Source organism: Dermacentor variabilis, chromosome 5 (assembly GCF_050947875.1).
Source record: "Dermacentor variabilis isolate Ectoservices chromosome 5, ASM5094787v1, whole genome shotgun sequence".
Classification (NCBI taxonomy): Eukaryota; Metazoa; Arthropoda; class Arachnida; order Ixodida; family Ixodidae; genus Dermacentor; species Dermacentor variabilis.
The window spans coordinates 1,015,016-1,042,250 of NC_134572.1; the positions used below are offsets into that span (position 1 = coordinate 1,015,016).

The window sequence follows — 27,235 nt, forward strand, 5'->3', positions numbered from 1 at the left end:
GTCATCTAGCCTGGACCCTGGAACCTCGTTAACAACCACCAGGTTGTCCCCGACGTACCTCGTTATGGAAGGAGCACATGAAGGCTGAGGGCACGTGCATTAGCTGCCCTTCAGTGACGCTTACCGAAAAAGTGATAGCTTTTGTAATGAGATAAGGAGGTCGTGATGTCACGGTGGGCTATTCTAGGTTGCATCTGTTTAAAGAAACATTTAGTTGGAAGCAGCGCCTTGTCCGTCGTACATGTTCCTCTTTCCATCCATCCATCCATCCATCTGTCACGTGGTAGTGACGGTGAAGAGAGCAGCAATATGGTGGAATACAAAACTAGCTTTTATTGGGCGAACCTGTGCCCACAAAAACAGGCTACACTTATAGCACAACGATAGCGGCGAACACGGTCGGCGATCGTCGGAAATCTGATCAACGGGTCAAGCTCGTCGGCTTTTATACATCAAGCGTCGAATGTTCCAAACTAATCGTTGGGACCCGCGTTCATTCCACAAAGTTCTACACCATTCGCGTCAGGTGATGAAATCAGATAACATAAGGTTCGGCGACAACAGACAGCGGATAGAATCATCGATAACTTTCCAGAAACTTCGGATACATGCAGGCGCGTCCCGCGCTGTGCGATTACATTTGTTAGGCGGCGAAACGTGATTGCCCGATAAAGATCGTACACGTGTCAAAGTACACGTGTCACATCCATCCATCCATCCATCCATCCATCCATTTCTTTCGTTAGGCTTCGACTCGTTCGAAACGAGAAGCGGTCTCGAAAACATCACGAGGATATTCATAATAATCTGTCGTCGAAGCGGCCTGAGACTAAGCGAAAGCCGTTTACACAGTCATTTACTACGAACGAAGTCCATTTTGCAAAAGCAACGCCAAGTTCAATTCGAAGCGGGCAGCCGGCACCGCCGCCATGTTTGACGCACACTCCGCAAACCACGTAAGGACGCTAACGCTAAATCTGAGAAATAGCGTGCGTACGTTATACGCTATGGGTAGTTTAGCGTTCTGCGCATGCGCAGTGACTACCCGCCATTTTATAGTGTACGCAATGGTATAGCGTACGCTAAACTAAATTTGTCTATTATATTTGTAGCCGCTTTCACTGCCTTAAAATTACAATTCTATATTTGTTTACAAGTACCAGCCTAAATTTGTATGCTTTTGCTCTTACTGCCTTTAAGTTGACATGTTTTTCCTTGACCAATTTTGTCCTTTCTCTGTTCAAATTGAGGCGAATCCTAGCCCTTACTAACCTATGACCACTGCACTTTGCCCTACCTATCACGCCTACACGTGCGCTATGCTGGGTTTGGCAGAAAGTATGAAATCAATTTCATTTCTTGTTTCACCATTAGGGCTTTTCCAGCTCCACTTTCTGTTGCTATGTTTCTTGAAAAAGGTGTTCATTGTTCTCAGCTTATTCTTTTCTGGGACTTCTACCAGCATCTCTCCACTAGCGTTTCTAGAATCTACGCCGTAGTTGCCAATTGCGTGTTCAGCCACCTGCTTTTACCCCACTTTTGCATTGAAGTCACCCATTACATTACTATTGTGTACCGAGTTCGGACTTTTCTCATCGCTGATTCCACCTCTTCATAAAACTGATCTACTTCCTCATCGTCGTGACTGGATGTTGGAGCGTAGGCTTGTACTACCTTTAATTTATACATCTTATTAAGTTTGATTACGACTACTGCTACCCTCTCGTTAATGCTGTAGAATTCGTCAATGTTGCCCGCTACGTCCTTATGGATTAGGAATCCCATCCCGTATCGCTTCTTGTCAGGGAGACCTCTATAGCAGAGGACATGGCCGTTATTTAGCAATGTGTATGCCTCACCAGTTCTTCTCATCTCACTAAGGTTCATTTTTTTCCATCCCTTCTAATAAAAGTTTCAATCAATCAGCGGGGATGGCGTATGCAACGTCACCACTCCGCCGATTGGGTGGCGGGATATTTGAATTTTGAAAATGTATTCGGACCCTTCATATGCAGTTTTCTCGTAAACTAAGTCCTTTCTTAGCCCCAAACAAGCGTTGCGAGCTTTCTGGAGTGGTATTTAAACAGTGCAAGTCTTATTTGCCTTTAGTGTCCCTTTAGCACCCGAACCCTCTCGAATGAGGCTAGCTTAGCAGGGCTCTTTGAGGAACTATGAGACATTGTTTTGGATATCATGGGCCTTATTGAGATGAGAAAAACGGTGCCCGACAGACGGAGGCACCTGCAGCTGCTTTTTGATCAAGTGGCGTAGACCGTTCGGGCATCCCGCGGCATAATATGGAAGTTGAATTCTCTCTCACTTGCAGTTTGTGCGAGTTTCGCGAGCCAGCAAAACTAGCGTGGCACGACGTGATCAGTAAAGTACTGAAACGCGAAAGCGTGGGCGGCGCAGAGTCGAGCGAAAAGGAAACATTTCGACCGCCCGCGTCGTTGTCGAGGGCAATTTCAATCAGTTCTTTTTTCTAAAAATAAATAGAACTGGATAAGTAGCATTTTATTTCATCTTGTATTACGATACCATGCCGTTTTTTGCAATCAGTACTAGTGACAGAATTTCACTGAGGAGTGCTGTCGTCATCGGGCAATTGTTTGAATGTCCCAGGGGAGTCTTTAATCATGTCCTGCATTTACCTCAGTTTTTCGATTACTAAGGCGCTGTTCGCGATATTATTGACGCCTTTGAGATTCCTGAGTACTAATCTATCACTTTAGCTTGACTTAATATTTGCCTTTAGTGTCCCTTTAAACGTTGCAAGGGTCAGTTTCCATTGGCGGCCTATCCGCACCCAGAGATTCTTTCCACGCTCCTATCTAAATAGATGTAAAAAGAGAACTCGTTTTTCTCCGCAACTACTGCACCAAATTTGACGAGGTTTCTTGCATTTAAAGGAAAACTTAAAATTTAGTGAGTGTTTGTTTCGAATTCTTTATTTAGGTTGTCAATGTTTTATTAAAAATTGGCATAGATCGAAAATTTTCAAAAAACGAAACTATCAGGTTTACAACTCTAACTCAGCAAGGAAAAATGATAGGACAATTCTGTTAACTGCATATCATAGTACATCTAAAGCAGACAAAATTGATATGTTACACTAAAATCTGAAAAAAATTGAGCAATATGAAAATATAGCTTTTGCAGAACCCTTGTACACAACGTAACAAATTGACGTAAGATATAAATTGACATATCGAATTTGTCCGCTTTGAAAGATCTAAAGGATGCCGTTTACGAAACTGCGATATATGTTCCTGATGCAGAGCTATGAATTTGTAAAATTCGTGCTTCTACTTTTTTCGAACTTTCGAATTTTGAAATTTCTTGTAGCGAAGTTCAGGCCCCAAATCAAAATTCCGCTTCCAACAGTCACTAAAATTTACCTTTCTCTCTCAAATGCAAAAAACTTCATTATTATCGATGAAGGGGTTATATCAGAAATACGTGTCTGCGTTTTGCATGCATTTGAATGGGCCGCATCGCAGTTGGGCTCTAGCTAAAGCTTCCTCTTAAGCCAGCGCACATTTGACTGAAGTACGCATTCTCGAAACACCAACGAGAAAGGAAAGAGAATACGCAGCTACATAGGCAGAGCCCCAGGGCTTGCGTGTTCAGCAGCCATCATGTTATGCGTCGCCCGCAGTACCGTCACATGCGATGTTCACGTTGAATTTCTTTTTCTTTTTTTCATATGTCTAGATTTTTAAGTCTGAAAAGCTTCCAATTAAGGAACTAGCCGGCAAAGCTACATGAATCGCAGCAAAATTCAATGTGCAAGAAACCTCGCGCACGTCATTTCAGGAAACTCAAATCAGACGGCTTAAAGCAAACCAGAGCAGTTTATCGCTACACTTGGGACCCTGTGATGAAGCCCACTGCTTTTCTTTTAGTTCTCTTTAGTTGTAGTTCTCTGCGCAGAAGGCGTACATGTGTTCAGACAGTATGGAGAATGGTATTCACAGAGCGATTCGCTTGGATCATCTTGCATCGGCCTGGCGATATTTCTTGTTTCAGTGCAGGCACATCCTATCTCTGTTAGTTGGAATTAAAGATATGGTGGGAAACTTAGCGGAGCATTGTTTTGTGAACATGACCCGCTGCGGTGGCTTAGCGGCTATGGCGTTGTCCTGATAAGCGCGAGGTCGCGGCCTCGATTCCCGGCCGCGATTCGATGGGGGCGAAACGCAAAAAGTGCTTGTGTGTACCGTGCATTGGGTGCCCGCCAAATAACCCAAGCGGGTCAAAACTATTCCGCAGCCGCCGACTATGAAGTCCCTAGTAATTTTTTCGTTATTTCGGCACGTAATACCCTAGAATTTTTTTGTTTAACTGCTGATGAGATATCTGAGCGTTTTTTTTTTTTGTAATCACTGGTATTTGGAGGCGTGCTTCAGGCTTCTGCATATGCAACAAGGGAGGTGTTGATGCGGTATAGGGTCTGAATGTATCCAAAGGAATGTAGAACCGAAATGTAGAACGAGGGCTGTTCACTGGCAAGAGATGCCTGACCACCAAAGATGACAAAGTGCCCTTAACGGCCTCACCGACAAAGCCACTGTATGCCGCCTGGCTCATACAAGTATGACACTCCCTCTCTGCGAGGATGCAAGTTCCCCGTACGGCATTTTCAGAACACTGGCATAGCGCAGGCTTCTGCACCCAATTAAATTGAATGCGCCATGTTTTAGAAGCCAGTAGTCAGCAGAAGAAACCATCTTACTAAAATTTTATTTTCCAACAACATGTCCATATTTCTTCTCTAAAATTTCACGTTCTCATATGTACGCGACATTTCCCAATTTCCAAGTTTTCGTAAAGGCAGGTTAAAGTAAAATATTTTGTAGTAAACTATATTTAGGTCTCAGTTCCATCCGTTTCCATCCTTTCCATCCGTTCGGATGGAAAGCTTTGGGAGCTATGCAAAGGGGGAAGGCAGCTGGGGAGGATCAGGTAACAGCAGATTTGTTGAAGGATGGTGGGCAGATTGTTCTAGAGAAACTGGCCACCCTGTATACGCAATGCCTCATGACTTCGAGCGTACCGGAATCTTGGAAAAACGCTAACATAATCCTAATCCATAAGAAAGGGGACGCCAAAGACTTGAAAAATTATAGACCGATCAGCTTACTGTCCGTTGCCTACAAAGTATTCACTAAGGTAATTGCAAATAGAATCAGGAACACCTTAGACTTCCGTCAACCAAATGACCAGGCAGGATTCCGTAACGGCTACTCAACAATACACCATATTCACACTATCAGTCAGGTGATAGAAAAATGCCCGGAATAGAACCAACCTTTATATATAGCTTTCATTGATTACGAGAAAGCAATTGATTGAGTCGAAACCTCAGCAGTCATGGAGGCATTGCGGAATCAAGGTGTAGACGAGCCGTATGTAAGAATACTGAAAGATATCTATAGCGGCTCCACAGCCGCCGTAGTCCTCCTCCATAAAGAAAGCAACAAATTCCCAATAAAGAAAGGCGTCAGGCAGGGAGATACGATCTCTCCAATGCTATTCACAGCGTGTTTACAGGAGGTATTCTGAGACCTGGATTGGGAAGAATTGGGGATAAGAGTTAATGGAGAATACCTTAGTAACTTGCGATTCGCTGATGATATTGCCTTGCTTAGTAACTCAAGGGACCAACTGCAATGCATGCTCACTGACGTGGAGAGGCCAAGCCGAAGGGTGGGTCTAAAAATTAACCTGCACAAAACTAAAGTAATGTTTAACAGTCTCGGAAGAGAACAGCAGTTTACGATAGGCAGTGAGGCAGTGGAAGTGGTAAGGGAATACATCTACTTAGGACAGGTCGTGACTGCGGATCCGGACCATGAGACGGAAATAATCAGCAGAATAAGAATGGGCTGGGGTGCGTTTGGCAGGCATTCTCAGATCATGAACAGCAGGTCGCCATTATCCCTCAAGAGAAAAGTTTATAACCAGCTGTGTCTTACCAGTACTCACGTAAGGGGGCGGATACCTGGAGGCTTACGAAAAGGGTTCTACTTAAATTGAGGACGACGCAAAGAGCTATCGAAAGAAGAATGATAGGTGTAACGTTAAGGGATAAGAAAAGAGCAGATCGGGTGAGGGAACAAACGCGAGTTAATGATATCTTAGTTGAAATCGAGAAAAAGAAACGGGCATGGGCCGGACACGTAATGAGGAGGGAAGATAACCGAAGGTCATTAAGGGTTACGGACTGGATTCCAAGGGAAGGGAAGCGTAGCAGGGGGCGACAGAAAGTTAGGTGTTTGCAGGGACAACATGGCCACAATTAGTACATGACCGGGGTAGTTGGAGAAGTATGAGAGAGGCCTTTGCCCTGCAGTGGGCGTAACCAGGCTGATGATGATGATATTTAGCTCAAATAAATTTGTGGGTAAGCGTAAATCTTTTCATTGTCCAGAATTCCGAAACGTTATGAAACCGTATGAACCGGCTCAAACCGCTATGTTTTTACTCCGGACCTGAAGCTGCAACCGAACCCGAAATCTTTTTCGTTCGACATCCTAATTAAAGTAGTAATTGAATTGCTAGCCTTCGCCATCGGTGTATGTAGAACGTATATGCGAAATGAGCAAATGAACTATTGTTTGAAGTAACTAAAATATCCAGAAATTTTAGCCTTTTGATCACGTTTGGCGAGAAGCACGAAGTTAAGGCAACCTCGGGGCTAAAATTGACGTCAACATGTTTTTATTTCCGTTCTTTCAAAAATTTCTACCGGAATTCCCCTAACGTCACTATACCTTAAAGAGCTAACGATGATTATTGTTATTCAGCAAAGCGACAGTTCGTCTTGTCATATACGGGTCGAATTCTCACAAAGGAGCAGTGCGACTAAAGAGCCTTTTTACCAGCTAGTTAACTGAATGTAAACAGGTGGCGCTTACGACGCGTCTAGCCTCATCTAGCCTAGGTTACTGTATATGGCTCCCTTTAGGGAGCCAGAGCTGCGCCATAATCCGCCATCTTGAGCTCCAAAGTTATGCGGAAAAGCTACTTCCCGTACACGTCGCAATGCCGCTCGCGCGGAACTTCCAACAGCGCTTTTGATGCGAGAGCATCAAATGGCCCATTGGGCGAAAAAGCTGGTGTCTGTCGCAGCGAATCGGCACCACGAGCGCCCATCGACAGAGCAGAGCGGGCGAAACGGAACACCTGCGTTTAGAGAGCGCGCCAGCTGTTGCGTGAGGGGAGAACGCATCGCCGCGACGTGCCTCTCTCCCAGCCCCATGCTGCGCTGCTGCGCGCGCCTGCCGGCTTTGGTGGCCGTTTCTGCTTCGTCGGACGGCGGCCACTTTTTGATAGGGGTGAAATGTGAAAACACCCGTGGTATTAACGCGATAGCGTTAAGGAGCTCGTGTCGCAGAAAAGCCGGTGTCGTCGGCGTCGGTGTCGGCGTCCGCGGCGTTGGCCGTGAGCGATAAATCATGGCAGGCACTTCATAAATAAAAGCAACTTCCAAGATGGACTGGGTGGGAATCGAACCAGGGTCTCCGGAGTGTGAGACGGAGACGCTACCACTCAGCCACGAGTTCGATGCTTCCAAGCGGTACAAACGCGCCTCTAGTGAATGCGGTGTTGCCTTCGAAACGAGCCGTGGAAAGTTATACTGCGGTGTATATCGGTAATTATGAACATGTAACTTACAGAAGTCGCAATTACACGAGTAGCGAAGTGCGTTTCCGCTGCATTTCTTCTGGGCTTTCCGCACACGCAGAGCCATCTTGCGGCAAACATAGAAGACCCCCTCCTCTCCATATACGGCGCTGCCCGACAGATGGCGCGCCACGCGCGCATTGGAGCTGTACGAGGACCGGTGCGAGGCGGGTCGCGGCATGGACTGTCTCTCCCCTGACAACGCTTCGCCTTGCTCCCTCTGCAGAATCATGCGGCCTTCCTTTCTTTAGATCACTATCTGTCTATCTTTCGGCCCGTGCCGATCACGACGTTTGGCTGGCGTGCATCATTTCCCCCTCCGAGATACCGAGTTCTTTGGTTCGTTCCGCTTGCTCAGGCGCACGTTTCGTTGCTGCGCCGAACGCTGCGTTGCTCGACCATATGGCTCGACGCTCACCGCGTCCGATGCGGGGCGCCTCGTAAGTGATGGCTGCCCTGTAGCCCATTGTCTTACACCCCTTGGCGGGTCGACAGGAACGCTGTCGCGTTCCACTCTTGAAGGCGAAGCTTAAGCGTCCTCCAATTTTTTAGATTTAGGTGCACGTTAAAGAACCCCAGGTGGTCCAAATTTCCGAAGTGCCCCGCGTGCCTCATTATCAGATCGTGGTTTTGGCACCTAAAACCCCATAATTTTTTTTTTGTTCTCCCGTAATCGAGAGCAGATGTAAGCATGAAATAGCTAGCGGGAAAGCAGAGTGGTTAGAAATGATACTAGCTGTAATCTTAAAATGGGTGTAGTGCATGTTCGTAACGGCATGTATATCGCACCGCACCATACTGTCCACTGGTCCATGTGGCCGTAATTGTTTCCTGTCACAGACAGAACTTCATTGCAAGTATTGTCTCGGTCAAACGGCCATTCGCGGCGCGGCGGACGCGCCACGGTACTCGCGGACCTCTGGCATTGAAAAGAGCACTCAGCGCCAAAAGATGACCATCAAGTGCCCTGTATCTGCCTCTTGAACGTCGCTATTGGAAATGATAAATAAAACTTACTAGAAGTTACCGCTTGAGTGATACTGTGAACAAGCATTAGGAAGAACTGGGAAGCAATATTTTTTCGTAATTTATTTCGGAAGCAACTAGCGTATGTAATGCAGTCTTGACTGGTTACCCGGATGATCTAGTTTTATTCTCGCAACTTGCCTGAATGTTCTCGTTTAAGTGCCCAGATAACGGTTCAAGGGTATGATTTACCGCTATTAGAAAGAAGGCACTTAGCACAATCTGTATTTTGCGCCCGTGTGTGGTACGTTTGTGACGTTGTACAGCCACCAATACGGGTTACTAGGTTCTTGCAGTCCCTTCTTGGTTCTTTCTTGTCGGCCAGTACGAAACTAGTTTGCACGCGGCGCTTGGGCAACCACGCTCTCGCGGTGTGTTCGCGTTCCCATCCGTGTCTGCCCGCTGCCGGCTGCTTGCCCTGCGATTTGTGCTCCGCCTGTTACAACGTGATCAGTGTCCTGCGCGTGAACTCGCCTGCTATTTCCTTGGCACGAAAGTTAATTACATGTTACCGGTCGCGCACTTAAATCGCGTACCACCAGTGTTAAACGCACCTGCGTTTTATTCTACGGCCATGGTATTTTATCGCCACATACAACAGGTATGTTCCGATGTAGACGTTCTCGAAAACCGTGTTGTAGATACTATTTCTGCCTTACTGCTACCTCTTGTTACCCCAGCGCGCCACACACGTTCCAATAATGTGTCGTGGGATGCGATAACGGTGTCATTTCTGCCTGGCCACCTACGCGGCTTCATGTGGCGTGTAGGGTGGCAAGTGCTTCCAACACGTGACAGGTTAGAGCCGCGGGGCGCAGTCCCATCTTCGCAGTGTCCAAATTGCCCACTTTAGGAATCCAATAAACATGTGCTGCTGCAATGCGTCGTTGCCAGGGTATTTTGGAGGGCCGTGCATACTGGTTTCCGTGACATTGGAGTTAACCGCTTCTTTACATCTGGTCGCTGCTCACGTGGCCGTTTTGCGTAATTTTAATTGCTGCGGGGGCCATTTGTCTATGGCGTAACCGGTGCGAGGCAGTTGCCGCGGGGCATCGTCGCCGCGCTCTATTTCTACTTCTGGGGAGGCTCTACTCTGAGCCACTGTCGTTTCTGTCAGAGGAGTTGTTCTTCCTTGGGAAAGAAGAGTTCCTTCGACAGTGGTCACGCCGTTTCCTGTCGGTGGCTGATGGACGCGTATGGCTTAATTTTCGACCAGCCTGGTTCTTGTAGCCAGGCGATCAGAAGTATTCATTGAGTGTGCCCAGACTGTAGGTGCCCGTGATTTATATGTGTGCGTGCTCTCGTATACTTGGTCATTTTTGTATATACACATATCATAGCATCACCTCAAAATTATGTAAATTGTCTCCGTCACAACATCAATTTACATAATTATTGTGTACACTGCATATGAGGAACATTATTTTATACGTGACAATTATTTTATGTGTAACTGTGCCTTTCCGTGGGTCTATGGGGTTATATGTTAGCGGGTGAGGACTCGGACCTACCTTGAAAACGTGCCGTGTATACAATGCTTCGTTTTTTTGTATATGTTATCGTCCTGGTGAAATTGTGCCGTGATTGTGACGCAGTGTTCGTATTGTATTTTGTTGATCATGTTGGGTCATGTTACAAGCACAGCCGGAGACGAAGCTGAGCGAAGTACAAAGGACGACACTCGCTGATGTCGCGCGGACTGTCAGCCATCTTGTATGCCAGTGAATGCGTTGTAAATACCTGTAAATACATTTAAACCTCTCCTCTCCCCGTAACAATATATATTTGGAGGTTGTACACCACGCAAAGACAAACTCCTAGCACTCCCCGTACAATAATTCTTTAACAACGAGAATGCATGCTTTACGTTGCCGAAACACTTTGCTTAACTTCTGACAAAGATTTTTCATTGCTAAGGCGTGCAGCCACATCACGTCAAATCATACTACCATCCTTATTATATTTTCAAAAATGATGATATTAAAGAAAACTATAACATATCGTTTACAAATTGATGCATTTATATATGTAGGATGAAGACTTAGCTGGCACTTTACTTGGAAAAATGAACAGCCATAAAAACGGGGCCAAACGAAAACATGACAGCGCACTGTCGTGTGTCTCCTTTTTAGCAGCCCAGACTTGTCGGTGAGATTGTAGATTGGCGATGGGCCGGTGTCTTCATATCTTGAGTCCTGGCCGCTTCACAAGGTCGGCGCCCCTAGCTATTTCAGGGCACCGCTGAGTCTTGCTGCCTCGCAGGCGTGCTGCACAATTGCCCGTTGGGCTGCAAGCTCGCTGCTGATGAGCAGACCCGCCCATTGTGCCGCACTTTGGTTATTTACCGAGACGTTTGTTAGAATGGGCTCTCAACAGTAATTGAGTAGAACTTGTTGCTGGACGAGATGGTTGAAATCTAATGAATACATTGTTGGCGCCAAAAGGAAAATAAAGACTGATGACGGATAGTAAGAAACGTCAGGTCGAGAGCTGAGTTGAAGTAGCTTGAAGCAGACATGGTAAAGAAGGTGCCCACTGTACTAGAAATGTAGTTGAGTAGAACTTGTTGCTGGGCGAGTTGGTTGAAATCTAATGAATACATCGTTGCGCCAAAAGTAAAATAAAGACTTAGGAGGGAGAGTAAGAAACAACAAGGGGTCGAGCGATGTGCTCACAAATTAATTGGTTCCACATATGATTGCGTATCGTATACGGCGCGCGCAGATTACCCCACGAACTACAATAAAAGCAGAAGTAAACTATACTTTAATATATCATACCATACTACACCATCTTGTGACGAAGATTTCTGCGCCGTCGTATGAAGACGTTGGCAGAAGAAAGAGGTGACGAAGATTGCTCCACGAAAGTATGCAGCTGGCCTGATGTCCTCCCTGTTTATAATCTCTGCGCTATGCGCTCTCCGTGCACATATACAATTGCAAACATTTCGATGGGGGCGAAATGCGAAAACGCCCGTGTGCTTAAATTTAGGTGCCCGTTAAAGAACCCCAGGTGGTCCAAATTATACCGAAGTCCCCACTACGACATGTCTCATAATCAGATCATGGTTTTGGCACGTTAAACCCCAAAACTTAATTTAAACATTCTTACACGTAAGAATTGGTGGAAGTGCGGGGTACAGTCGCCACAAAGCTAATCGGGTATCCGCAGGAGGGAGGACGGCTGGCAACGCTGTCCGGGTCACCGAGGTGCCGTCACCAGCCATCACTATTCAACCCACGCGACATGAAAACCACCGGCACCGGCGGCGGTGCCGACGTCTAAGGAAGTTTGCCGTCTTATGAGCACGCCAGCAGGTGTCACGCAGCGCTTACGCTCGCCTACGTTGGTTTCTGCTCTGGGTCACATCTGCGCCATGTCTTGATAGACATCAGGGCGAGCGGCCTTGCTATGTCTGCAAAGCAAAGATACGTGAACTATTCACAAGAACTACGCGACAAAAACTGTATAGGAGGTAGAAAAGATCTCTATCCTCCAGCCTAAACATCAGTATCCCTAATTGGCCAATGGACACATTCAGAATAGAATTTACTAGCTTGACCGTCCCAGAGAACGACACACGGGCTACGAAGGGCTCCGAGTCAAGTTCTACCATGCTGCTTCTTAGCGCGCACACAAATACATGTACACTGTCGTTTTCGTATTTCATGCTGAGCAACATGGAAAGAAAGACGACCGACATATCCCAACTGCGTAGCCGCCACACCGCGAGCGTCAAGCAAAGCGCCGCAAGGCAACGCTCGGCCGGTGCTGACAGGCCGGTGGCTCGTGCGCGAGGATCGGACGATTGGCACGCGACAGGAGGCGACAAAGAGTAGAACGACGTTCGAAGGAGCGAAGCTCGAGCGACGTTTTTTGTTGTTGTTGAGTGCTCAGTCGGTTTTTGTTGACGGGCACAGGTTCGCCCTGCACAAATCAGTTTTCGTAGAAACGGCTGTTGTAACTGTTGGTTACAATATATATATATATATATATATATATATATATATATATATATATATATATATATATATATATATAGCCAGCCGGGCCCGATTTTTATTTGTCGTATAATAAGAAGCCAAGGAACACTGAAACCAAGGACAACATACGGGAAATTACTTCTGCTTAATAAATGAAATAAGGAAACGATAGATTGATGGAAATTAAAGTGGATGAAAAAACTACTTGCCGCAGGTGGGAACCGAACCATCCACATACATGCGAAGCTTGTGGGTTCGGTTCCCACCTGCGGCAAGTTGTTTGTTCATCCACTTTAATTTCCATGAAGTTATCGTTTCTTTATTGCATTTATTAAGCACAAGTAATTTCCCCTATGTTGTCCTTGGTGTCAGTGTTTGTTTGTTCCTTACTATATGACAATATATATATATATATATATATATATATATATATATATATATATATATATATATATATATATATATATATACAACTCCTCCACCCTGCTGGCGCAGGGTGGAGGAGTTGGGATTAACAGAGAGAGAGGGTTGGAGGGAGAAAGGTAGAGGGTCGTCCCAGCAGCATCCCAGCAGCCCGGCCGGGAGGTCAAGCGACAAAAAGTACGAGACGGAGTGAAGGCAGTCAACAGCATGGTCAATGCGTGGTAAAGGATACACGTCTTTCTTTGTGACGAGACTCAGCCGACACAAGGTCTTCATGAGTTGTCTTTCTTTTTCACTAGTATAATAGGAGCTGCACAAGGACTGCAATGCTCCTGAATAACGTCCTTCTGCAGCACGTCGTCGACCTGTTCGGCGATCACTTTTCTTTCCGTGGGAGATACGCGATAGGGCTTCTGACGTATCGGAGTAGCTTGTCCTGTGTTGATGCCGTGGTGCATGCGGGATTCCGGCAATACCCGAGAAAGCTCCCGTTGAGTAAAATCGAATACTAACGTGTAGCAGGCGAGCACTTGTTGGAGTACACCCTGCTCGGAAATCAACAACGACTTGTCTATCCTACGTCGCAGGTCATCCGAATAGTTGGGCAATGGCCGGCTGATGTCTGAAGACGCCGCAACTGTTCGTGCATCAATTGTGGCTTGCTCCTCAAACGTTGCCCATTTAAGTCCGACTGGAAGGGTACTAGACCCCGTAGAAGTGTTCACTGTCTCCAAGAAGGCACGCCCTTCGATGGCTTGAACAATAGATTGAGAAACGAACACATCCTTCTTAATCGCGTTGTTATGATCTGGCTCTACAAGAGCGCTGCATGATCCCATCCGGACACGTGAAGAACTCACGGGAACAAACATGGCTGTCCGACTAGGCAGAAAAACATCTCGAGACAGCGACAACATGTCGGCTTGATCGGTCTGCAAATCATCAAATCAACTATGGCGATTGGCGACGTGCTCCGTTATAAAATCTCTCCAGTCCCAGAGTCAAGTGCACCACTGCATTCACGTAGGAAAAATCTGTGCCTAAAATAACATCATGAGTTGCGTGGACCAATACAGTAAACTCGGCTCTAAAACACTGTCCTCAAGTCACAACCAAAACCGAACAAACACCAACAGGGCGCAACATTTCACCTCCAACAACACGAAAGGTTTCTTTTCCATCCCACGCGAACATAACTTTCTGTCCTAAACTATCTTTAAGCGAAGGCTCATAACAGAAATAGCGGCACCCGTATCGACGAGAGCAGTAGGATTTACACCGTCTAAACACACACAAACACACCTCGTTCTTCAGCATAACAGCAGACATGGGAATGGGCGAGTCTGACTATCCCGCGACCGCACCGGCCGCAGCAGCTAGTTTCCCAGCTGTGGCGGGGAAGGGGACCGACAGCGGTGCGCGGATGGCGAACGGGGCAGCCGGGTTAGCGGCAGTGTAATACTGCGCTCGGGGACAGGAAACTCATCACGCGATTGGCGCGACTACTGCTGCCGCAGAGGATGGACTCCAAATGGCGCGTCTTCGTGCACACGAGTTGTGTAACGCCGAAAAACGTGGCGCTCGCTGCAGGCGGCGGCGACGAAAGCGCGCAATATGTCCTCGGGAACCGCAGGCGTAGCAGACAGGTAGGTCGTGGTTGAAATTAAATGGAGCAGGTACGCGTGGCCCGAGAATGAATCCGCAGGAGCCTGTCACGGCATCGGGTATTCCGTTGGAACACGTCGTGGTGTTGGGTAGTGCTCCGTGGTGCCAACACGGACTGGTGGGCACTGGCGGCGACTGAGATTCGCCTGGAGAGACCGAAAGCTCGTGTCATTTAAGTGTGGTTATTTAGAAGACGGTCAGCGCTTGACGCGATGTTCTCGGGAACAGGATGGAGGTTGGGAACGCACTCGTCAAAGGCGCACTGATAACCAACGTCTACTCCCTGAAGTCGTGCTAGCTCATCTTGAACCACTCGACGCACGATCGAGGCGATGTCATCGCAGGCAGCGACGTCCACACTTGCAACTATGGTGACGTTGTCCAAGCGCCCAAACTTCGGCAAGATCCTTCGGGTCTTCAGAGCTTCGAACGCGTGACATTGCTGCCTAAATTCATAAAGGGTGTCCAGGTTTTCTATCCTTGGTAAAAAATTTTAGACGCCTTCAGCGATGCCTTTTAACAGATGTCTTACTTTGCCTTCATCGGACATATTCGCGTTTACAGTTCCGCATAGGTTCAATATTTCTTTAATATACGTTGCACACGTTTCACCAGGCAATTGGGCTCTGCGCGGAAGCGTTTGTTCCGCTTTATTCTTTTTGTAATTCGAGTCGCCAAAGCAGGCGTTCAATTCCTGTACAAAAGTTTCCCAAGTGGTCAGCATGCGTTCATGATTGTCAAACCAAAGTAAAAGTAAAGCGGCACCGGCGAGAAAAAATGCAACGTTCACAAGCTGCGCTGAGGTACCCCACTTGTTATGTCAGCTTACTCTTTCGTAGTGACTCAGCCAGTCATCCACGTCTTGAACTATTTTACCTGAGAATATGTGTGGTTTTGGCGTTCGGTAGCTGGATTGCTTTGGTCTCTGGCTGACTCGAACGATGCCTTCTTCGGTGGTATTCGTTGACCGGCCTGCTTGGGCATCGGCCATGGTTGTTGACTCTAGTAGTAGTATAGCCAGGCGTCTGCGTCTTCGAAGATCTTGTAGGCCTTGTGCAGGGCGTCCCGTGTCCAGCGCCTCCACCACTTGTTACGGATGTAGAATCAATTTATTTACAGCGAAAAGGGCAGAGAAGACGTGGAGCGGTCCGAAACAGCGGGAATTGTAGCAAAAGGAATTGCTGCTGCACTGGTGAACCCATTGTTCCCCGTTCCCCTTTATCGTGCACTCTACTTGGAACGCTATTACCTAGAAGTACTTAAGCGTGTCCGTCGGATTATCATTCTTCCAGAGGCCAGAACATTTTCCTTTTTGAAGCTATACATTCAGCAACCCTTTCAGTCAGAAAATGGCTCCAGAAAAGGGGCTGTTTTGTATCGTGGTCGACAAATAGTGGTCTGTGTCCGCATGCTGAAACAATTGATCGGCGATTTGTAGACGGTAGGTATAGCCCGTTTTCCAGCAATATTCACTAAAAAAGCGTTCAAGAAAGATTTTGACATGACTACATGCATAATTCGTTTTCTAACGTTTAGAAGTGCTTGTGACCCACCAAATCAGATATTCGTGTTACTTGGCCAGAATATTCTTCGTTGCAGCAGAATGTACGACAGGAACGCTGAAACACCGCGAAACACTCGGTTGTTATTTCTGGAATCTGCTGCCTACGTTCGCAGTGTGTAGGCAGCAGTTCACTGAGTGCGAAATAACTAGTTAATTAACAGAGCGCTTCAGCCGCACTCCTGGAGAAATCCTCGCTAAATACGTCGCACTTAGCCATTCAAATTGAGACACAGTTCTGCCTTTTCTAATCTACATGTTTCACAAATTGTTTGTGATGTGGATACGCAGATAACACCGCCAAGCAAGCGACCACCGGCTTCTCGCCATTCGTTCAGTTGCATGAAAAACGTTATCACGGACGTTGGACACAGTACTGCCATTTTAACCCGACTCCTATGAATGCTGGCCCGTATTAGAAGTAGCCAAGTACGTAGAAGAGTGCCGACAGCTTACTCGCACTACGGCAACGGAAGATCAAGCTTACCAACAGAGTCGTCACGAAAATGGCTTGTCTACCGGCTCTATCGTTTGGCTGTGGATTCCGCCTACGTCCCTAGTCTTTCATCGAAGCTTCTGACTTAATATCGCTCGCACTGCCGCACTGTAGACCTTACGTATCTGTCAAACTAAGTTTAACCTTTAGCTTCTTCTCTAGTCTGACTGTGGCCGCGCAGGCTGTGCCTACGGCTGAGCGAATACGCAGCCGACGTGCGGCTTCTTAGAGGTGATCAGCGGCGGGTGCAACATTTCACCGAGTTAAGATGGCCTATTGCTTCACGGGCGCTATCTTCCCGCGCGCCTAGTGTTGGAGGTTGCATAATTTCAAGTATAGGAGTTGCATAGTGAAGCTAGAGGCAGCCCGAAGCGCTCGCTTCCCTAGGCCAGCGCTCTTCATCAAACTCGCGTCGTAACTGCGAATGTCCGCGGTCATGAAGCGAAACGTGTTCATGTTTGCCTATGAGTGCGCGACACCATGCTTGTTAATTTAATTATTAAGCGAATGCTTACTGCAGTTTACAACACCGATAAAACTACGTACCTTACTTTGTGCAGTTGTCTAATACTTTGTATCGCTATCAACGCTTCGCTTTAATGCGGAACTACGACATTTCTGCGACCCAGAAAACTGACACACAACAGGTCAGGTATTCTGTAAGAGTCCACTTAGCTGAATACGCCCCGCCCCCTTGGCTAGCCGGTTCCAAACATCATAAGAGGGCTTGCGTTTTCACCGAGTAAACTATGGCAGTTTCTTTTTTCGTTATTATTTTTTTCGCTTGTCGTACTCTATTGCATCTGGATGTCCTCACAAGGACGCACGAGTTCCGGGCTCGCAGCGCTCGCACCTTCTGATAGCCGGCATCAGAATGAGTGGCACAAGTGAGGTACTCACATCGGACCCTCAGGTTGACGGGGTTGCTCTCGCCAATGCCCTCTGCGTTCGTAGCGGTGCAGGTGTAGCGGCCACGTGCTAGGCGGTTCACTTTCTGCAGCACCAGTGATTGGTTGCTGACGATGAGCCCGGCCGACGTGTTGGTGGCCAGGTCGCGGCCTTCGAACCGCCAGCCGATTTCCGTGACCCACGGGCTGGCCCGGATGTCGCATTCGAGGAACACGTCGTTGCCCTCCTGGATGTGCTGGTGCCGAAGCTTACTGCCCAAACGGAGGTTCAGCTGTGGCACGTCTGAGTTTTGGAAAAAAGCGCAATGAAATAAATAAATAAATAAATAAATTTACACCCAATTGCAACAGTGCAACCGGAAGCAGTCAGCCATACAGAAGTTACAACCCAACGAAAGTTTCATGGATTTGGCCCCTCGTTAGACTTTACAATCTTTCACTGTAAATTTATTTTATTGTGAGTAATGACTCGGGCACAATCTATCCCTTGAAAATGTTCATCGTCGTTAGTACGATTAGTCTCAAGTGGTGGTGCACATGTAATCTTGGGGGTTGAAGAATTATTGAGACGATTGGTAAAGATTCGCTTAATGTTATGTAATTACGAAACTTGTGTAACTTGCGAAAATGGTGAGAGATGAAATATTAATATTTTTTATATATACAAGCGATGAGAACACGTAATTCGTGGTGAAAGTATAACATTTTATCGTGGGAAGATTTGATATAAGGTTTTGAAAGAGCCGAAAGGCGTCACGTGTGAGCCGTGTCCTGCAGCCGGGTTTCTTTCTCGCACTTCCCTCTGTGCCCGCTGCGCCGTCGTGGATCGTCAGCGCGCTCGCCCGTGCTAACGCTAAGACTTCAGTCCTCGTTTTCAAGCCCGGGATCGTGGCCGAACGATAAAAAAATACATCGGCTTGTTGTGAATGGAGACAAAGATTTGATACCGACTAGTTCCGAAGTTCTTCAAGTCTTTCTTTTAGAGCGCAGCTCTTAGGCGCCCATTCCTGTGGCATGCGTCGGCGGCGTCACCGAGCGAACGCGCACAGCAAAAGATGAAAGGGCGAACGCGGAGTGGGAGACGAAAGACGCGAGCCGCGAACGGCGGAGACCAATGAGTGACGTGCGCGCGCGATGCTGGTGTCATGCGGACCCTCCTTACGGCTCGATGCGCACTCGTATCTGGTCTCAGCCGATCCGCTCGTTTCGTACTATCGTCTGCTCGCGCCACAGCTCTCGCCCGCGCCTGTTTGGTTCTGTTGGGTTGGTCTCGTTCGCGCTTGTTTTGGTTGTTATTGTGTGAGATTGTTTCTTGATCTGATTGTATGCGCTATGCGAATTGTATAGTACTTTCTGGAAGCCGTGCGGCACCAGTGATCACACTGGAACCTTTGACGAGTCATGTATAAACGCCAGCACGCTTGATCCGCAGATCAGATTTTCGACCATTACCGACTCTGCTACACGTCTTTCTCAAATTCTTTGCTTCAAAATATCGCGAAATGGAAACACGTATACAGCTGCGCTCAAATTTCGCATTAGGGAGTATTGTAATTGTCGGATAATTTTTATTAGAAAGACCGACGGAGCAGAAAGGCAAGAAACACTATACAAACCGCAAAGTGGGAGAAACGGGATAAAAATGCTAATCACATTAAAATTGTGAATTATTGTTTCACGCAAATACTGGTTTCTCTTTTCGACGTCAGTGTGTTCGTATTACGCGTGTTCTGCCGAAGATAATGTCGTATTCATTGAGGTACTCCTACTTTTTTCGTACTGGATGTGTGTGTGTTTCAAGCCTGTCTTGTGGGCCGATCCTGGAGATATTGCCGACGAAATATGTGTTCCAATCCCCAAGGTAAAGCAGACTAAAGCCATTTCGGTGGGTAAAAGCAGACTAAACGTGTGGGCCCATCCTGAAGATAGTGCCGTATAAAAACGTGACCCGTACGTTCGCGTGCGTATTTGCAGTCTATAAACCTGGGCGAATCCCGAAGAAAGTACAGTCAAAAGCTTTAAGCAGTCCAACGCTCATCCAACTGCTCTCACGCTACGGATGACACGATAGATTGCCGTGCGCACTGAATCCGCACCATTTTTATCCGCAACTCGCTAAGGAAGACATTGTCTTTGATGACGTCAACTAGAAGTGTAATCGCCCTCCAAGTTTCTTTTTATTTTTTTTCATGCGGTTGTTCCGTGTATACTTTTGTGCACTCGCGTCGGTGTCTCTTCCTGCTTTCTGGTGCAAGGCGCACTTATGCCTTCTCTCAGAAAAAAATTTCACTTGTTAATTCAGCATTGTCTGTGTCCATTCTCTTGTCCTTTCCTAATGCGCTGGGATACAAAAATATTGCAGTACCAACTAGCCCAACGCTCGATCTTGGCATTTGCTTGCGTACGTTAAGCTAGTTCATGAAATAAATAAGCAAGCACTGGCTTTCGCCGCGATGATAACCTTGGGAGATCAAACATGCTTCATGCTTTTGTTGAGCTTCTAGAGAATTCATCACATCGGCTTAAAGCGGATGAGACCACATGGACGATGCGAACTCTCGTTGTCTACGAACGGGTGTTTGGTAAGATTGGTTTCGAGTCAAGGAAGGCGCCTCAATGATAACGCTGAGGTTTAGGTACTCTAGTGTAGGCTATGCCTTAGCCTAAGTGCTTTCCATGTGTTTTGTTCAGAAAAACTTAGATGTCGTGTAAGCCAATATAATTGCAAGCCGATGTTACTGCGAGAAGATTATGCTTAAGCAAGTAGCTCAATGTTGAAGGTGATCGCTCGCTTCTGGGCGTCGTCTGCTTCTACTGTTTGTGTTTACGATCATTTGCCACCTTGAGCAACAAGTTGAGATTAGGATCAGAGTCTGCTGGAGAGTAAGATGGACAGCATCAATACAGGCTTTAATTAAGGTAGACTATGCAGTCAGCAGCCGATAAATGGGTGGTTAGTGTTATAGAAGATGGAAAGTAACTGATGCACATACGGAACAAAATAAAGGGCTTAAAACACTATCTTGTGGAACGCCATATACGTAACGCCACATGAGCACGGAATTGGGATACCATGTAGCAGCGGATTACCGGTTACCTGAACTGCGTCAACAACGCTGGAAGCGAACTATTGCGTCGTTTTGTCCAACGACTTAGTGTTAAGCACGTTTTCATGTAATTCAGTAATTATTTTCGAAGCATACTTAATTAAAAAAGAAAGTCAAAAAGGCATTCAGCACTATGGGAAGAAATGAGCTGTTGCATTGAAGCTAGCTGCACGGAAACGAAGCTTCTGCGAAGAAAAGGAGCCATCGACTGCAAAGCTTTACGCCTTGGAAATGAACGGACGTTCCATCTGCTGTCCGTAACTGCGCGATGAAAGCGTCGCGTGAGAAAAATAAGCTTTGCTTCTGAAAGGAGACGGGAGCTCTTAAGCTGCCGGCTGCAGATGCAAGACGGAAATATGGAGGAGCTCGGCACTGGCCGGCACGGCGTTGCCTACAACCCCGCTCGACTTATTATTTCTCAGGACGGGAAGGAAATATGAGCGCGGTGGAACTCAAGACGAAAGCCTATGCAATGAACTGACGAAGGTTCTTCAGCCGTGGCCACGTGCTGCGGATAGCTGTTTCCTTGCAGTCGACGGTAACTTTACGGCAGCCCGTATGGACATTCAACAAGAGGAGGCAAGTGTGCGAGAAGAAGCCTACGGGGAATTTCGGGTTAACGTACGATCAAACCCAAAGTTAGCTCGTACGAGCGGGCAAGAAAAGACTACTGCTCCATGCTCGGCACTTTTGCTTTGGCGCTTTAGAAGTGTTCCTGGCTTCTGTTACGCTGCGACTTCTTGTATAGAAGAATGCTTCAGCAAACACAAGGGTCATGTCACCGCTAGTCAATGAACTCGGAGCTCGCGCATCATGAGCGACTTTTGGCCTGCAGATGCAACTGAACGAGCTCATCACCTGGCGCCTTACAGACCAAACAATGCCTACAGATTACTGGAGAATTCTGAGACTACAAAACCAAAGCAAAAGTACTGTCCGCACGTACTAAACTAAAATGACTGAAGCATAAGTGAGGACTTCTCGCGCATCCCGCGCCATGCTCCCAAGAACTTTGCATTGTTTACTAAGAGCCAGCCTTAGTAAATACCATGTTTACACAAAAGCATATATTATAACTCAGAATATATACTCTGGCATCATTACTGATGCTTGGGCTAATTGATATAGGTATAACAGATGCAATGGCACGAAAGAGACAACGACATGAGATCACTCAAAATATACACCACAAGCGGCAAGTTACAACTAAGCTTATTCCGGAAACGGCATACATATATGTTAAAATTTACCCAAGAGCCTCAAGTTTTCGTTTTTCTTTCATTGCCGATAATCGTTTACACCTGGCCTGCTAAGGATAGAACAGGTGCCAAGGGAATTTCAAAAAGATCCTTTTTGAAAGTCAAGTTGGCTTAGCGCTAGTGGCTTAGATTTTGTCGTGCTCATTTTTGTCTCGCCAACAAGAGCACAGGCGGGACTCACAATGCACTTCGAGCTTCCAGCCGTCCTCGATGGCGCTGCCGGCGATGAGTGGGTTCTCGGCGTGGCACGACAGCTGCTTGCCCGAGTCCTCGCTCACGGGCACGAAAGCCAGCGCGCTGGTGCCGTTGGCCTGCGTGGCGTTCATGCGCACGCCGGCCTTCCACCACTCGACCACAGCGGGGGGTCTGGAACCCGCCGAGCGGCACCGCAGGATCACCGGCTTGCCCGCCGACAGCGGTCGCTGCTCGCCCTCGATCCACACGGAGAGCGGACGGACTGCGACCGACGAGAATGCTTGGTGACCAGTCGCAGCGCTCATGCAAGCAACATGCCAGAAAAAAAAGTGCTTATTTTAACGCGCCCTAATTCAAAGAACTACTGCGCAAGTGCCCAAGGTGGAGTCAACTACATATCCACTTGAGAGTAGCAGATCGAATGCTATGAAAGGATTCATCAATTGCCAAATAGAAACCTTGCAGTTGAAGTAAGAAATTATGAATAAACAACCCCTGTTGCTATCCGAGAATGCGTTCATCATGCTCTGGGAGGTGTTTTCGTGGTACTACGTGGCACCATGTCTTCCGCTCCCCTTATTGTGTCGCGCGCCCTGGTGGCCAGTGGCTGTGGCGTGCTCGACCAATGTTGAAGTCAATCATCAGATCAGTGACTGAAGTCGGCGCTCGATGAACAATGTAATTCAGTGTTACGACAAAAACGAACTTGTGCCATATGGCCAATGGTCCGTTGTCGCTTAGCCAGTTTCTTCAGCTTTTTCATTTTCTTTCTCATCTCAACGTTTGTTCGCGTGCAGAATTATGCATGCGCACGGCAACGCAATTATGTAACAAACTAGACATTATTTGTTTCTTTGGTTCGAGGCACGAAAATGCAAATTTTTTATTCTCGAGTGCGCTGTCCATTGTCAGGTTATGCGGAAACTGCGTGTTGCGTAAGCTTGAAATTCTGTCTCAGCTTCACTGTAACAACTGAAAACTATTTCGTTTTATAGAGGCAAAAGTCCTCCCCAGCTTTTGTAATGGACAAGTTTATTTTTAGGCTGGGATTTAAATGTAGTTTCTTCACTGAACCACACCCAGCATTTTAGGCATGCCGTGATCGTTAACATTTTACGGCACGTAACGTCTGCAGTGCACAGTCTCTGACATGCCATACATATGCGAATTATTTCTTTACATTCAACGTTCTGGGTTACAAACTCATCCAGTTTCTCCTTTAATTTCTGTTTACTGGTTTCCTGATCGCACAGCTTTCAATGAAAGCGAGTTCTAGGTATTGAAGAGGTAGCACAAGTGAGCCCTGAGCAGCATCAACTTTGCAGTTTCCAAATTTTGGACATTTTAGCAAAATGTATAGAGAGAGCATGTTATAAAGCTGCAAAAGCGTTTGGCGTGCAAGGGTGGTCCTTCTGACCGCTTGCCTGACGAATGACTGAAAAAGAAAGTTTCACAATTTTCCGCATACAGTTCTCAGACGGTGCCTATTCAAACTTGCATTCCTTGAGGACCCCCCCATACCTAGAAAATTCCTGTGTGAAAAAAAATGATATCTCTTAGGCTCCCGACAGTTTGGTAAATTAATTAGAAAGCTGGAATTGGAAATCATTGCAGAGATGACTTTCTTTTCCTATGCGTTCGGCAACTGTAGCGAAGATTGAAGGATTGTCAACTATTGACTTTCTTTTCGAATGCCTTCTCTCAAGGTGATTCTGTTAGGGGCACCGAAAAGGTAATTAAGACTGAGTGTGAACTGTACAATTGCCTGAACATTAAATAGCCCTTGTATATTTCTCATGGTAGCCAGGGTACAAAGCTTCAAACTTCCCTCCCCCCTTTTTCCATGCTTCTGGCTACTTTCCTGCGGCGAGAAATATACAACTATTTAACTTTAAGTCAACTGTCCAGTTAACACTATTTAGTTACTTTTCCCGTGCTCTGAACAGAAACGCGGTAAACGTAAACGGGCCTCGCATATCTCTCAGAGTAAGAAGATAGCCCGGAGGGGGCAGACTGGCTATTCCTTTTCCAGTAGCGAAAATTTTGTCCACTCTGCAAGACGTCAGTAGCCAGCGCCCGCAAAGCAGTGTGAAGAAACAAAAAAGGTCTCTTTAAAAAAAGAACACAGGAAAAGACGCTGCAGAGAGCAAAGCAAAGCTTTTTCTGCGAAAGAAAAGACTGGCGGATCCCACCCTCTGTGGGAGTCGATGTAAGCAGAGGTTTATATGCTGTTTGCTTTGATTTACAATAATCAGCGGTGGCGTTGATGGCCACTGTGTAACTTCTTCAGAGTTTAGTCAACACGAGAGTGGTGAGTTGATGTTAAACGTGACCTTGCGTGCACCACTGCTGCTTGTCTGCGCAGTCCACAGAACACACAGGAAGACGTGTTTTCTTGAGGCGTTGTTGTGCGTCATTGTCCATAATTTCTGAGAGGGTTGAGCATTATCATTGCCTCACATGGTACACCGCATCGTAGCCGCAGCGGTCTGCACCACGTCGCTTCATAGCGAAGACACTACTGTTCCCCGCGACGCTTCATTCGGGCCTCGATGTCCTCGACACAGAGTGCATGCCTTGGAGTCATTTTGCTGGCGCGTATTTACGTGCTTCTGCATACGTGGGCAGCACGCTGTTGAGACCCCAGCTCCAAGCGTTCTCTTCAGGCTTTGGATGATTGTAATCTTTACGCTATCACAGACTAGCACGCGACCTCCACAGCCCAGCACCTGTGTTTTTGTCGCATAGGAAAACAATCACAGCACGTCAGGGGCGTAGCCAGGGGGCTGGGGGCTGATGGGGCTTCGGCTTCCTCCCAACCCCCGGAATTTTTTTTTTTTTGCTGTCACACACCACCGACAAAAACAACCCCGACGCCGGAAGTCATGCTGGGTTTCGTCTAGAATGTCTTTTTCATGCTCGAAAAGACATTTCGGCGCGAACATAGCGAACTCGGGCTGGATTTCTTGGCATCGCCCACGACAACCTGGGATCCCATAACGCAAGGCGCGCCATCCGAGCACAAAAATTCAAGGGCGTTTTGATGGCGAGCGGGCTCATCAGGGCATCTCGCGGAAGCCACGGAATTTACGAAGCGCATGGATTTCAATTGCGATATTTTATAGGCATAAAGTTCTCATAAATTTTTGATGCGAAATGTGCATTGACTTTTCTAAAGTCACACATCGGACCATACAGCGAGACAAGCCAAATCAACATACTATCAGCGAGGTCATCACGCAGCGAGGACCGATGAGACGAAGCGTTGTGGTGGTTGATTTGTGCCGTCGTGTCACAGAATAGAATATCAACATTTTTTCACCTGCGCCAAAGCAACAATGGAAAGATACAAAAGCCAGCAAAGGCAACTTACGTTTTATTCTTTTTTTTACTTTCACTTTCATTGGCGAGGACACATTCAGCCTCTTCAATTTTCTTATTCTCGCTACCTGCGGGCTGCCAGAGCCAGACAGAGCGCATGCGTTATTCTTATGTTGCCCAGACCACCGCGCGGCGCACTTCGCTGCGCGTTAGTTTTTCTCTGGCCAAGTGGATTTTGGCCTAGTAGAGGTTTGGACCCTTTCTGGCTAACAGACGAGAAAAAGAAACAATGGTCGCTCGCCGCCATCACTGTGGCGACTCGACGGATTGCAACGCTTTCGCTTGAGGGCATCACCTCCACTTCCATGTTATTGTAACCTCTCCGGAAAGTATTTTGTCTTAACTGTGTAGGATATTCAGCAGTATGGGCATGGGTCTCTAGATACCAAACGTCTCACGTTTTCTTCAATATTCCTTCGGTAGCTACATTAGGTGCCCAAAGTAGGCATTGGATTGTAGCGAACATGCTTTCCTTTGAGTTTCTTTCTTCATTTCGGTTCCCCCGACCCACAAAAGAAGACAAGGACATTTTTTCGGCGCAGCAAATTGTCGCGTGATGAAAGTTCGACTTTTTTTTACTTCTGTTGCGGAAAACAATGGGACACGGGCCTCTTCATTTGCTCGATACTTTTATATTATTGTGATTGCAATTGTACTGACAGTAAAGCACATTCATGCCGTCGCTGTCATGGTTCGATCAACTCCAAGTTCGATAGATAGATAGTACTTTTATTCATGTCAATTTTCGTACACCAAAATCAGGCCTACCAAAGCCTCACCAAGGGCTTGAGTGGCAGCGCCTGGCAGACAGCAAAACAAAAGAAAATAGAGATGTTGCAACGAACTCGACAAACAAACAAAACAAAAAAAAGATAAATTTAACAACTCGGAGAGACAGATATAGAAACCTAACTAGTACAACAGCAAAAGGATGACAGTAATGCGAAATTAAGACAGTAACACTCGATTAAATCATTATGGGGCAGGAAGTAATGCGGACACATACCGCAAAATTTTTTTCAGGGTGTATTTTGTTCTCATGCGGAATACACTAGGTGGCATACTATTCAAACAGGCAGGTACGTAGTATTGACGTGTGCGCTTTCCGTATCGGGTTGAGGAGCGAGGAATGCAGTAACGGTATTTTGGTCTTAAATCACGTGCAGGAACATATGGAATGGTGAACTGACTGTACCAGAAATGTTTAAGCACAATAGTTTCTGTTAATAAAGCGTTAAAATTTGGAAGCTTTAATCTTCTAAAAATATCAATGTTATTACCAATGGGCAGGTCGTAGGCAATATTCTTTAAAAGTAAACGTAGAAGCGAATTCACCCTGCGCTGCCAGCGAACCGTGCAGTGACCATAAACAGTGATTCCGTATCTAAGCACACTATAGGCTAGAGCGTGTGTAACACATTTACGGACATAAAAAGGCATAAAATATCTAATATTATACAGGACACAAGATACAGCGCGAAGTCTTTGACAAACAAAAGAAAGGTGCGAGTTCCAAGACAGATCACTGTCGAAGATCAG

The 27,235-nt window shown here is 46.7% G+C and overlaps 1 protein-coding gene across 2 annotated transcripts in view; it reads right to left on the reverse strand.

Annotated features, from left to right (window-relative positions):
* LOC142582168 (protein turtle-like) overlaps positions 1-27,235 on the reverse strand; it is a 265,050-nt gene that overhangs the window by 194,613 nt on the left and 43,202 nt on the right. For both annotated transcript variants that reach the window (XM_075691563.1, XM_075691564.1), the window contains exons 4-5: positions 22,302-22,577; positions 17,747-18,037 (exon numbers count right to left, since the gene is read on the reverse strand). In XM_075691563.1, the coding sequence (XP_075547678.1) occupies positions 17,747-18,037; positions 22,302-22,577 (567 nt within the window). The remainder of the gene's footprint in view (positions 1-17,746; positions 18,038-22,301; positions 22,578-27,235) is intronic.